The sequence below is a fragment of the Cyprinodon tularosa genome, unplaced genomic scaffold (assembly GCF_016077235.1).
Source record: "Cyprinodon tularosa strain WSP-4 unplaced genomic scaffold, ASM1607723v1 ctg374, whole genome shotgun sequence".
Taxonomy (NCBI): domain Eukaryota; kingdom Metazoa; phylum Chordata; class Actinopteri; order Cyprinodontiformes; family Cyprinodontidae; genus Cyprinodon; species Cyprinodon tularosa.
Window position 1 is genome coordinate 623,542 of NW_024039090.1, and position 13,899 is coordinate 637,440.

General features: G+C 40.6%; 1 protein-coding gene across 2 annotated transcripts in view; it reads right to left on the minus strand.

Moving 5' to 3' along the window:
• Positions 1 to 13,500, minus strand: part of gnsb (glucosamine (N-acetyl)-6-sulfatase (Sanfilippo disease IIID), b) — a 37,432-nt gene extending 23,932 nt beyond the window's left edge. Inside the window, exons 1-5 of one of the 2 annotated variants that reach the window (XM_038296657.1) lie at positions 13,143 to 13,497; positions 9,431 to 9,490; positions 8,572 to 8,775; positions 6,050 to 6,115; positions 5,882 to 5,980 (exon numbers count right to left, since the gene is read on the minus strand). In XM_038296657.1, the coding sequence (XP_038152585.1) occupies positions 5,882 to 5,980; positions 6,050 to 6,115; positions 8,572 to 8,775; positions 9,431 to 9,490; positions 13,143 to 13,331 (618 nt within the window). In that variant the 5' untranslated portion in view covers positions 13,332 to 13,497. Of the gene's footprint in view, positions 1 to 5,881; positions 5,981 to 6,049; positions 6,116 to 8,571; positions 8,776 to 9,430; positions 9,491 to 13,142 lie in introns of both variants that reach the window. The other variant, XM_038296658.1, reaches the window with a different exon arrangement.
• Positions 13,501 to 13,899: the final 399 nt, after the last annotated feature.

The following is a 13,899-nucleotide window of genomic DNA, read 5'->3' on the forward strand; positions in this document are numbered from 1 at the left end:
TTGTTTTCTTATCTTAAATGTAAATTGTTCCAATGGCAAAATGTCAAAATTACCTCATCAATCCAAGAACAAATACACTTATTTTAAGAAAAGATGACTTATCAAGAGTTTGATTTTTTTTCCATTGTACTTTTTGGAAAAAGAAGCAAAAGGACATGATTTGTGCCTTGATGGATGGGAAAGATGTTTGCACAGCACATACAAATTATAAGTGAATGTAAATTAGTAAGGAAAGGTCGCAGCTGCTGCGATTAGCTAAAAGCTGAACATGGGAGGCAGGTCTGTGACACCTTGGCGATTTAGCCAGCGTATGCCCGACGTCCCAGAATCTTCTAAAACGCCGGCATGCGATAAACTTTCTATGTATTTTTTATAATTTTGGGTGTATGCCTATAGTATTCAAAACGAGTCCAGAACTTATGTTTAAAACAGCCTAACTTATGCATAACGCACAACAGCATAATGCCATTAAATGATGTACAAGCCAGTGTCCTGAGGGGGGGCGGCAATGCCCACCGAGGAGCCCGGCCTGCATAGAAAGATCTCTTTGATGGTGGCACTAACCTAGCTGCTGTTTGCTACGACGGAGTATTAGGGCCAGGCTAGAGAGGTTTTTTTTCTTCCATTACGGAGTAAAAATGTAAAATTACGAGAATAAAGATGTAATATTAAGATATCCTAAAATAAATAAAAAAACTGTTGTATTTCATGACAACTCCTACAAGAAGCACTTTCTTCCAAAACGAGGAATGTTGAGCATCATGTGAAGTTAAACTTTTGCTCTGGTTTGACAAATAAATAACTACCGTATTCTAGCTGCAAATGTCTGGTTTTTGGTGCAATATCTACCTAGGTGTATAGAGGCCCATTTCCAGCAACTATCACTCCAGTGTTCTAATGGTACAATGTGTTTGCTCATTGGCTCAGAAGGCTAATTGATGATTAGAAAACCCTTGTGCAATCATGTTCACACATCTGAAAATGGTTCAAAATGGCCAGAAAAAGAGAACTTTCATCTGAAACTCGACAGTCTATTCTTGTTCTTAGAAATGAAGGCTATTCCATGCGAGAAATTGCTAAGAAATTGAAGATTTCCTACAACTGTGTGTACTACTCTCTTCAGAGGACAGCACAAACAGGCTCTAACCAGAGAAGAAAAAGAAGTGGGAGGCCGCGTTGCACAACTGAGCAAGAAGATAAGTACATTAGAGTCTCTAGTTTGAGGAACAGACGCCTAACAGGTCCAGACCTGGCATCTTCATTAAATAGTACCCGCAACACCAGTGTCAACATCTACAGTGAAGAGGCGGCTGTGGGATTCTGGGCTTCAGGGCAGAGTGGCAAAGAAAAAGCCATATCTGAGACTGGCCAATAAAAGAAAAAGATTAAGATGGGCAAAAGAACACAGATATTAGACAGAGGAAGACTGGAAAAAAGTGTTGTGGACAGATGAATCCAAGTTTGAGGTGTTTGGATCATAAAGAAGAACGTTTGTGAGACGCAGAACAAATGAAAAGATGCTGGAAGAATACCTGACGCCATCTGTTAAGCATGGTGGAGTTAATGTGATGGTCTGGGGTTGCTTTGGTGCAGGTAAGGTGGGAGATTTGTACAGGGTAAAAGGGATTCTGAATAAGGAAGGCTATCACTCCATTTTGCAACGCCATGCCATACCCAGTGGACAGCGCTTGATTGGAGCCAATTTCATCCTACAACAGGACAATGACCCTAAACACACCTCCAAATTGTGCAAGAACTATTTAGAGCAGAAGCAGGCAGCTGGTATTCTACCGGTAATGGAGTGGCCAGCGCAGTCACCAGATCTGAACCCCATTGAGCTGCTGTGGGAGGAGCTTGACCGTATGGTACGCAAGAAGTGCCAATCCAACCAATCCAACTTGTGGGAGCTGCTTCTGGAAGCGTGGGGTGCAATTTCTCCAGATTACCTCAACAAATTAACAGCTAGAATGCCAAAGGTCTGCAATGCTGTAATTGCTGCAAATGGAGGATTCTTTGACGAAAGATTCTTTGACGAAGTTTTTATAAAAATCTTATTTCAAATACAATTCATTATTTCTAACCGTATCAATGTCTTGACTCTATTTTCTATTAATTTCAAAGCGTATGGTGGTGAATAAGTGTGACTTAATACAAAATTGTTCTAGTGACCCCAAACTTTTGAACGGTAGTGTAAGTACTTGATAAGTTATGCACAAGTTACTCATAGGTTATGGATAAGCAAGACGGCACGACTTAAAGGGATAGTTCGGGATTTTTGACATGAATCTGTATGGCATCCCCATCACCAGTGTCATGCAATCACACTGACTTACCCCTGGCAGCATCCTGTGAGCAGAGTTCTCGTCCAGCTTTGGTCAAGCCGAAAGTAGTCCGGCAGGTTTGCTAGACCCAGCGAAATAGAACGTTTCTCTTCCCAAAACATTATGTGTTCAAAAGAGTGATATTTTTGCATCCCAAAAACATTGTAGTGGAAAAAGTCACACGTCGTTATCACTTGGTCCTATTTTCTCTCTGTTCGTATCAGTGCGCGCGACACCATGACCTGACAGCTAGGGCCTACTAACCCGACAACAGCCAGATGCATGTCTCGCTCCGCCTAGCTCCTAGCTGGGCGGAGCGAGACATGCATCTGGCTGTTGTTGAGCTCGCTGTCAGAATGACGGCGCGCACTGATACGAACAGAGAGAAAATAGGACCAAGTGATCACGACGTGTGACTTTTTCCACTACAATGTTTTTGGGATGCAAAAATATCACTCTTTTGAACACATAATGTTTTGGGAAGAGAAACGTTCTATTTCGCTGGGTCTAGCAAACCTGCCGGACTACTTTCGGCTTGACCAAAGCTGGACGAGAACTCTGCTCACAGGATGCTGCCAGGGGTAAGTCAGTGTGATTGCATGACACTGGTGATGGGGATGCCATACAGATTCATGTCAAAAATCCCGAACTATCCCTTTAAGGCTGATTTATACTAAGAAACCAGGTCATCTGAGCGTGTGTCACAGTGAACGCAAATGTGACCCCTTCCACAGACACTCTGGTGCACCTCTCCACGGTGACCGCAGACAGAGCAGACAGGAGGCCTCTGATTGGTCAAATCTACATCTGTTCTACACTATCCGCATTTCTTTCTTGTGGAAAACAACACATGAAGATGGATCAGCTAGAAGAGTGAAGTGCCTGAGAACGCTGGGACCCTTTTTCCACCTGGATCCACGTTCTTTTTGGCCCTCATGTCCCTCCGTTTTTGCTCAAACTTGCCCCCACTTCCTCACCGCCTCGGCCGGATCTAGACCCACAGTTAGTTCCCGATTGTCTCTCGTGCATTGTGGCACGGAATAACATAGCGCAGACCATGCTTCAATGTTGAGCAAAAATAAGAGTCAAGTTTTGCTTGCACCATGCTGTACTTTCACTTCCCTCTCCCCTTAAATGCTACTTTAACGACTCACTGAAACAAACCGATCGGGGTTTATTTATATTATTCTCTGAAATTGGTGCATCTTCACTTGTCATGTCAGGATAGCAGCAGATAACTGATCTTTAATGATCTATGTGGTTTTCTTGAGATTGGAAGATCATTTTCTCGCAATAAGAAGATAAGGAAGCCTGTTTTCCTGTAATAAAACTTTTATTTGTGGGGGGGTGAGCTTAAATATGATCATGGTAATAATTGATGGTTTTAGTTTTATGGTTCTGCATTTCGATGCCTCAGACTAGTTTACCAAATCCTCTCACAGCATGCCATCATGGAGCATTTATGTGCTAATCATTAAATACAGAATATTTCTAGGGAATCTTATCTGTGATCAAAAATCTTTGATAAACTCTAGCTAAGCAGCTGCTAAATGGAATGGTTAAAGCATTACAAAAGCACATTTCTGCCACCAATCAACCTGAAAGACTTAACTTTTATAAGGCTAGTTACCATTTTGATCACTTGCATAACCCTCACAAATGGAGCCCCCCCCATCCCTCAGTGATGTCTAGAAGCAAAAGATCTATATCCAGCCATTCAGCAGAGTTACTGCTACATGGCTGTACATCTTATTTTGGCATTGGACCAATTAGATGAGCCCTTGAATGATATATTACCTTCTGTAAATTAAGTTGGAAAAAAAGTCAAGAAAAAAGGTAAAAAGCTGATTGAAAAGTTAAAAAGATAAGTTAAAAAGTTAATAAACCAAGTTTACAATTATATTTAGGTTTATTAACTAAAAAATCTAAGTGCCGGTATCAGCATTAATGCCTCTTAGGTTATGTTGTACCAAAAAAATGTGTTTCTTTTACTCTTAGTGTTTTTCATAAATTTCTTACAGAAGCACTTTTATTTTTCTTAATATATTCGGGCAAGTTGCCGTTTCTTGTTATTGCATTGACATTAATTTTTACCCTCAAAATATCCATATTTTTTTAATGTTACAAAGGTAATACAGTCTTATCCTGGATAGTTGCCTTTTTCTATGTCTGCTTCTGTCTCCTTGAACCCCAGTCGGCCTCAGTTGATGGCCGCTCACATTGAGCCTGGTTCCTTTGGAGGTTTCTTCCTGTTAAAAGGGAGTTTTTCCTCTCCACTGTCGCTAAAAGCATGCTTAGTGTGAGGGATTGCTGAAGAGTCAATGATTCGATGCAATCAGCTGGTTTTCCTTAGATAGAAAACTTTAAATAAATCTGACTGGATGATAGGGTGAACTGTAAAGGTCCTTGAGAAAATGTGTTGTGAATTGGCGCTATAGAAATAAACTGTATTCAATCACTCAACCAAGGAAACATTCAGTTGCGTTCAGAGAAAGAAAACAAAACTGCGAAAATGGCCTAGCCAATCGGTTGACTTGAATCCAATAGATATTCCATTAAAAGAAGAAAAAGATCTGAGCAACTCATAGCAGAGGCCCACCAAACCTTCAAGATTTGAAGCCTGTTTGTGTGGAGGAATGGGCCAAAATCACACCTGTGTAATACATGCGACTCCTTTCTCCATTTAAGAGGCGCCTTGAAGCTGTCATTGCCAACAAAGGCTTTTGTTCAAATTGTGATTAATCCATTATTTAAATAATCTGCAACTAATTTAGTAATCGATTAATCATTATCTGGAGAATAAGGACTCTGATATATGCCTTTAGTTGACAGACTATCCCACTTAGAGCACTTATTATACAGAAAAAAATAAAAATGTTTAAACATTTTGAATTTAAGTAAAAAAAATGTTTTCGTCTGTCAATATGCTCTATCCAGAACTCCTCAAGTGGAAAAGTTTTAGTTTCACCTGGTTAATTTCATAAAAATCGTCTTTAAGGAACCTTTGGCTTTCCGATTATTAATCGAAAAAACAATCCACAGATTAATTGCAAAGTAATCATTAGATGCAGCCCTAGTTCAAAGTATTAAATACATTTCAGTAAGTGTGTTCTTTCTTCACGTGTTCCATACTTTCTACCTGTGCCATTCTACATTATTACACTTAATTTTTGGGCATCTATGGTTTGATTTCTTTGTATGAGTAGATTGCTTGGACTGTTACAGACATCTGGTGAAAATGTCATGTCAGTAGCACCTCTAGAAATATATTTACTGAGAAAATGGCCTGTTTTCACCCACTGTAGCTGGTTGGGCTGGTTCACAAACTATCACCTGATGAGGAAAACATGTGGCAGCAAGAAATGTCATCACTATATGAAGCAGAGGTTCATCATGTTGAGTTTGGCAGTCACATGACTGCAGCAGCTGGCTTCTCTAGCCGATGATTAACCTTACGCAATGCCAGGTTCCTGTGTTAGCAGCTGATCTGTAAATCCTTACATAAGCATCAGTTCAACTGTGTGCCTTCATGAAACGCAGCCATCACAAGCAGGACTCACAATGAGGTCCGTCAGGTAGTCCTTCTCATAGCTGTCTCCATGCTGCTCCGTTTTCCCGTTCACTGACAAAGTGTAGTTGTAATACTGGGAGTTTCCCACCTGTGAATCACAGCAGCGGTCAGGGGAACAGAGCGATGCACTGAGGAAGCATTTTAACGCAGCGCTCACCAAGGCGTTCCACTGGTCCCAGCCCACTGGAACATGGCCCACATCTCCTGCACTTTTGGAGCCGTACTGATAGAAAATAAACAAACAGCACAAGTTTGTTTTAATGCAAATTCTTTCAGGATCAACAGACTGTAGGTCATTAATGTTTCTCTCTGCAAGCAGAAATTATTTTAAGAGCAGGTTTTAGTTTAGTTTTTATTACAGTCTTCTGACTGAAATTGTGCAGTCAGAAGCAATCAAGTCATTTTGGTTTTATTGGAGTAAAGGTTTTATATGAGAGAGGACAAAATTTACTCTGATTTTAGTTGAGTAAGGTACAAATGTGCAGGTTAATGTATTTTAGGGTTTCTTTCATGGGGAAATCGTTATGGGATGGAAATAATATGAGATTACGCCTCATTGGCTAGTTTTTTTTTTTATATATATGAGAAGTATGCTGATGAAGGTTCTCAGTCATCCAGGTCATAGTCATTCCGTAAAAATTCAAAAAAAATATCCACTGGGCTTGGTTTTCAAGATTATAAGACGTTTCGCCACCTCTCCAGGAAGCTTTCTCAATTCAAATGTCTGGATCCGCAGTGAGTTTGAGGCCCCGTCCACACGAAGTCAAAACGAACACGAAACGCTGATATTTTCCAAAACGTTTGCCGTAAAGACGGAGACGTAAAATAAATGTGAGCGTCCACACGAATGCATGAAAACGCTGCAAAATGTATGCCAGGCCTGTAAGTGGCGCTGTGGTGCCAAAGCAAAAATAAGCAACGAAATGTTGGGCATGCGCACTAACATTTATACATGTTTGCCCTGCGGGAGGCTGCTGTTGAATGGGATTCCTACTGACAGTGCTCAGAAGGCAGGATGATAATCTGGATGAACTGACTGCACTGATTAAGTTTTCAGGTGGACTTTCTCACTTAAAAACATATTAAAACTACTTTATTCCCACTGATCACAGCAAATATAGCTGCAAGGCAAAGAAAGGATAGAGTAGCTCCGCCCAACGCGCGTCAGGCCCACTTTTGCACCACGCAGCCATAGCAGCTAAGATGCTTCAGCCGCGCGTCAGAACTAACTGGTACAAGCAGCAAAAATGAAGCAGCAGACGCGATTTTGCTGCTATTGCTGCGTCCGGTGTGAAAGTAGCGTTACTTTGAACGGCCGGTTCACACAGATGTTGAGCGGTTGAAGTTCCTTTGTCAGACCTCCCGGAATAACAGCAAGCACAGCGTTCATTTGTTTCCCCATGTTTTTCACATCAGCTGTGAGATGGGCATGCATGGAGTCACAGATTAACAGCGATGGTGATGCGTGGAAAAAAAACACCTGGTCTCCTTACATACACCTCCCTCAGCCACGCTTTCATCACGTTCTGCATAAAGCACATACCTGTTCTTTTATACACAATCCACGCCCACACTTCCCCCTTTAACGTTCTCATGGCGGTCTCAAACGTCCGCAGTAACAACACACATAGGGCGCACCGCACATTTTGAGGGGAAAAAAAAGACGTTTGTGTTGGTGCCATTTTCTATTTAGTAATTTACATTCATATTTAGTTATTATTTTTGGATATGTTCAGTATTTGCATATTATAGGATATTTCTGATTGCATTATAAATACGTTACTGCTTTACTATTTTCATAATTTCCTTTGGTTTCAATTTGCATTTGTTAATGCTTAGAATTATCTTGAATAATAGCTGATAGGAATTGACGTTGAGCGATGACGTTGCAGAGCTGTGCGTCTCTGAAAAAAAAAAAAAAAACTTGTGTGGTTTGTTCTGACTGGAAATAAAGACGGGGCGAACACACTGTTTTCTACCGTCGTTCAAATATCAACACGCGTAGACTCGTTCTTTCCGTCTGACTGAGTGGTTATTTGCATTCATGAGAAGAAACATTTAAGCACGGACATTTAGCCACTATAGTTTGTATGCGCCTTATAGTCGTGAAAATACGGTACCTGTCTCCTCGCTGAATGGAGCTGTAAACGGCGCTAAGTGACTTTCTGTGTAGAACTTCAGCTCTGAACCACAATCTATCTGGAGACTTGAGCAAGAAACAAGAGGAGGAGGTAGACGCTTTCCTAAGACCCGCCCCTTTCTTCTTCTGATTGGCTAATACTGTTACTTTCAGAGCGCTCCTTTGCTACCATTGGCTGACAAATGCAAGAGGGAATTAGATTTTTCTTTTTTATTTATTTATTTACCGTCAATTTATATGAGAGATTTTTTTTTTACCCATGGGCAATCGCTACGAGCCGGAAATCCGGCCTTGGGCTGGAATACTTTAATCCCTGTATATTACTTTTAATTAACCAATAAAGGCCTAAAATTAAATATATCCATGCCGACTATGATTAAATGTACTGATGTAGCATTCACTAAGCCTAGACTACTCTTAAAACTCAGCCATGTTTGAAAACCAATCAGATTAAATGCAAATGTAGAATATCCACCGCAGAGCGAGGAATAAATGCTAGCATTTTGTTTCATTGGGAAAGACGAGACAGGAATCCTTACCTGGTTCAGATACTTCCCGGCAAAGAACGTCTGGTATTTCTGTTTGCTGAGGTAGATGGGGAAAGCCTCGGCTTCGGGTCCTTTCTGCCACTGAACGCTGGAGCAGTTACCAGAAAGGGAGTTATTCCTCACCTCGTGGTTGTGGGGGTACCGACCCGTCAAAATGCTGCTCCTGCTCGGGCAGCACAGCGGCGTCACCGTGAACTACACAGGAGAAGGATGTAAAAAAAAAAAAGGTTGATGGTCACTGAAGGTTACTTCCTGTTAAAAGGGAGTTTTTCCTCTTTACTGTCACTACAAGCATGCTTAGTGTGAGGGATTGCATTTGAGTCAATGAGTCGATGCAATCAACTGGTTTTCCTTAGATAGAAAACTTTGAATCAATTTGACTGTATGATCTGGTTGAACTGTAAAGTGCCTTGATATGAGATGTGTTGTGAATTGGTGCTATAGAAATAAACTAAGTTGAAATTGTTGATGCTGTAATTACGACCCAGAGGAGGAAGTCTGCACAATAACTGTATCTTCCTAATCCACTGATTCTGCACAAAGGAAACCTGCGTGGTCAAACCATTATATCCACTTCTGCTAAGTGAACACTTAGAGGGGAGTAGAGTGTAATGCGAGTTTACAAGACGTAGATAAAAAGAAAAAGACTTTCCTTGTTTTTAATTCTTCTATTGTCTTATAAATAAGAGCACTTTCCAAGTTTAACTACCTAAGCTCTCAATTTAGAAAGAGAAAAAGAAAAGACAGGCATCTGTGAGACTAAAAAACAAATGCTTTTCCTGTGAACAGGAGAAACAGATGTAGGCCTAAAAATACCCTTCGCTTTTTGCTGCAGGGTAAAAACACTTACAGCGTTCACAAACGTCGCTCCCGCTTCTCCAATCAGCTCTTTCGTTTTCTTCATAGGCGTCTGCAGAAGAGAAACAAGAAGAGTCAGCTGCATCAATGTTTCACATGTCCCAGCTTGTGAACAAACTAGGGCGAAAAAAAAGAAACGGGAATTTGCAGAAATCAGTGGATCGGATGCTGATCTGATCGGCAGTTTAAATACATTCTACTTAGTTAAAAATGTTCGCCCGTGGATCAATAAACACATTAAAAGGAAATACAGTAAGGGCCTGAACCAAAAGCCAGAATATTAAAAGGTATTGTGCAGGATTTTTTAAAGGATTAGAGAAATAAAAAATGAGCGTGAGAGACTATTTCTCCTCATGCATGCCCTGTTTAAAATGAGCTGTTCTCATAGCTTATACAAGCTTACTGTGTCCACACTCTATAGCAAACACAGATAACTGACCGTTTGGACAGATGATCACTGCATTTTGCTCTGTTCGTCACATAACTCCTACTCCACTCCTGCGCCATTTTTGTTGTTAGTTACTACTGTGACAGCAAATCCCAGAATGCTTTGCGTGGAGAGCTCTCCGTGCAAAGCATTCTGGCGTATATCTGCCTCTTCTGAAGCCTTTCTTTTCTTCTTGTCGCTACCCGCTACGTCCTGGAAGCACGATCCGTCCTGCTCCATCAGCTCATTGCGCATCCTGATATACATCTGGATCGCCCTTGATTTGATTTTGTTAAAAAGACCTAAATGACATTTTTCCCTCCCCAAAAACAGTAAGCATACTAAAATATATTGTGTTAAAGGTTAATTATGTATTTCCTAAGTAAATAAATGCCTTAAAATCCTACGCTACTTCTGGTTGGTAACTTTTTCGGCTTTGGATTTAAACATAAATCTAGTCTTTTTGCATTTTATGTTTTCTTTCGTTTTAACCTTATGGTATATAGTGCATAATCTAAAGAAAGAAACAACTAAAATGCAGATTAACATGGTTTAATCATATTTTGCCGGACTGCTCTGAACATGTCCAATGATGACATCAGAGAAACAGTTTAACGAAGAAAACATTAAAATTTTCTCACAAAAGTCATAAAACTTTTTTTTTAAAGATGTGTATTAGCATACTTTATCGAGTTAAAGGTATAAATAAGTAATTTTATTACCATAATTACCTTATTTATGGACACCCGGGTGTATATTTGTTTGTGCATATGCAGGACGGATCGGGTTTCTCATAAACTTCGTAGACACCTTTTCTCTTCCGACCCTCGGCCATTTTCAAAGAACCGCGGTGAGAAAGGTGAGCTTCAATGATTGTCTGAAACCGTAGCTCACGCCTAAAAGTGCGCACGAGTAAAAAAAGATAGCTAATGGGACGAGCACCTAGAACAGCCTTATGTAAACATGTCACCATAATGATTGACAGTTAGGAGGACCGCTTATTTACATGATCCACCTGGAAATAAAAGATTGTCCTCTATACCTTTAAGTTTAGAAACCGCTAAAGTTTTCAAAAATCTGAATAAACCTGAGTGACAAGTTTTCTTCATGGAAAAAAAAAAGTTTATAATCCGAAACAACTTTGTACGAATACAAAATCAGTGACACCCATAAACTTTATGAGTTCATGTAGTTTAAACTCGTTGCATTTCCGAATTCTCCTGAGTGGTGCCCGACTTTACACGAGTGAATAAAGTGAATGTGATTGGTCAAATATAAAGGGGGCGGAAATTGTTGTGGCGGAAGGTTCGCAAGCAAGTTTGGTTGTGGCCGGTTTGTGGGAAGCATCTTGCTAACCAGTTAGCAACTTAGTGCTAGTAGGTTCCCAATGGGAAATTCCATTGGGACCAAGTAGCACTAAATTGGTGACTTAGAAACGACACTGTCAAGGAATGCTATGGACAGAGGAAACATGCAAGAGGAGGAGAGTTTAGTGTCGGAGGTCGTGGATGAGTCTCCTCTGTTTTATTTAGAGGAGGAAAGCGGGGATGAAGATGTTGTAGAAGAGGACGCCAGGGCGGCAGAAGCTCGATTTGGTGTAGAAGGCTTCCAGCCGTACATGTTTGAGCCCTTGCCTCGCAACGCTGCCAGTTCTGTTAGCTCTACGCCTGCTGAAGACACAGACGTCCATCCCCCTGAACACTGGGACGGAACTCAATGGGAAAGGAAATTATTCTTATTTCTTATTTCAACCGTTGCAACCTAAAAAATGTGATTGACAGATGACCGTTTATATATGATTAGCTTAATTTAGGTGTTCAGGCTGACGTATAACTGACTGGCCTGCAGAAGATAACGACAAAAACAGATTTTTAGAAAGGATTTTTTTCTTCTTTTTTTTTTTAAATAGAAATTTTCTAACATTTGGGACAACATAGTGTGATAAAAAGTACATTTATATGTTTAAGCCAGAATGATTTTGACATTTAAATACGATTTCCCTGCTGAAGACACAGACATCCATCCTCGTGAACACTGGGACGGAACTCAATGGGAAAGGAAATGATTCTTATTTCTTATTCCAACCGTTGCGTATATTAGCTGCGACATATGAATCAAGATGCTATGACCGAAAAAATTTGATTGACAGATGACCTTTGATGTATGATTGGCCGAATTTAGGTGTTCAGGATGACATATAACTAACTGGCCTGCAGAAGATAACGAAAAAAAACAAAACAAAAAAAAAACAAACAAAAAAACCACACAGATTTTAAGACAGGATTTTTTATTTTATTTTTTTAACAGAAATTATTTTTTTTACTTTTTGGGACAACATAGTCTGATATGATTGTGATTCCCCTACGACTTTAAGAACGAAGCTTCAAGCAGCATGTCTGTAAAATATCAGACTGAATGGAATTAATTTGTTACAAGTAAGAAATATAAACATAAAAATTTGTTTTTACCAAATAAAAAAATACAATACATACATGAAGCTTTGAAAAACTTTCTAATCAAAAAAAGGTTTTGAGAATAATAGCTCTTTTTAAAGGTTTTATTAAGTTCTGTTTCCATACTTTTTTTCCAAGATCAGTAGTCCCACTAAGGAAATAAAAACCTTAGAAACAAAGTAATTTATCTGGCAGCACTTCTTTGATACATACATTTTTTCTAAAGCTTGCATTTTTTTATATTTACAATTTGTCATATTTACCGTTTTTTCCCCAAATCATCTTCAATCTGCTAAATTATTCCATGTCGTATCTGCTTCTGTCTCCTTGATCCCCAGTCGGCCTCAGCACTGAGCCTGGTTCTGCTGGAGGTTTCCTCCTGTTAAAAGGGACTTTTTCCTCTCCACTGTCACTACAAGCATGCTTATTGTGAGGGATTGCATTCGAGTCAATGAGTCGATGCAATCAACTGGTTTTCCTTAGATAGAAAACTTGGAATCAATCTGACTGACTTTGAGTGAGTCAAATGCAATTGAATTGAATCAGTAGTCTCAGTTAAGGAAATAAAAACCTTAGAAACAAAGTAATTTATCTGGTGGCACTTCTAAAACTCCTCTTATTGGTAATAGAGCCATAAAAGCAGATGTGGAGATAATAATAGGGTAGTGGACTTCATACTCTGCATAGAATGACACCAAACTACAGATGGTTTATGTCTGAAGCTCACAGATTTCGTGCAAAGTAGTGATAATTGTGCCCCCCTGCAGTCACGAGCCTTTTCAGGATCAATACAGCCGATTAAAGCGGGTGTTTTCCGGACTCACCATCCCCCCCAGCTCCACGTCCTGGTCGTCCACCAGAACCAGGAGGATGTTGCTCGGTTTGACGCCCTCCGCACACCTGACGCAGCAGGTGAGCAGCGCCGCCAGCAGCGCGAGCGCTGCGGGGCGTCCTCTCCACCTGCGTCCCGTCGCTGCGCCGCCGCTCGCGCCTGTTGCAGCGTGAGCCGCCATGGGAGCCTCGGTGCTGCCGCTGGTCCTGCGGCGCTTAGACTCACGCTATAACCCGGTGGCTTTTCTGGGAAAAGGCCGGCTGGGACTCCTGGTCAGAGGGAGAGAGCAGCAGCTGCATGCGGAGCCTGCTGTTCGGGGGGCCAGGCTTTAAAGTTTGAGGAAATGGAGTCAGAAAGCAGCCGTCATATGACCGCGCTGCGTGGGAGGAGACGGAAAGCACCAACTTCTTCTTCTTCTTCTTATTGATTTTTATTGGCGGTTGGCAAAAAACGTTAGGTGAGCATTACCGCCACCAACTGGTATGGAGTGTGGACTACATGGCAGAAAAAAAAAATTTAAAAATTAAAATAAAACTATACCCTATTATACAACCTAATCTGTTTCAAAAATTCAAATATAACCCGATATCCTCTGCTTCCTGATTCCTTCTGCAATAAATCGACAATGTCAAGTTTCATTTTCATGTCACTAAGTTTCCTTATTAACCTGTTTCTCTGTATCGAATATTTACTACAATTTAAAATGACATGTTCCACAGTCTCATCTTCCCCACAGTCACATTTCCTTG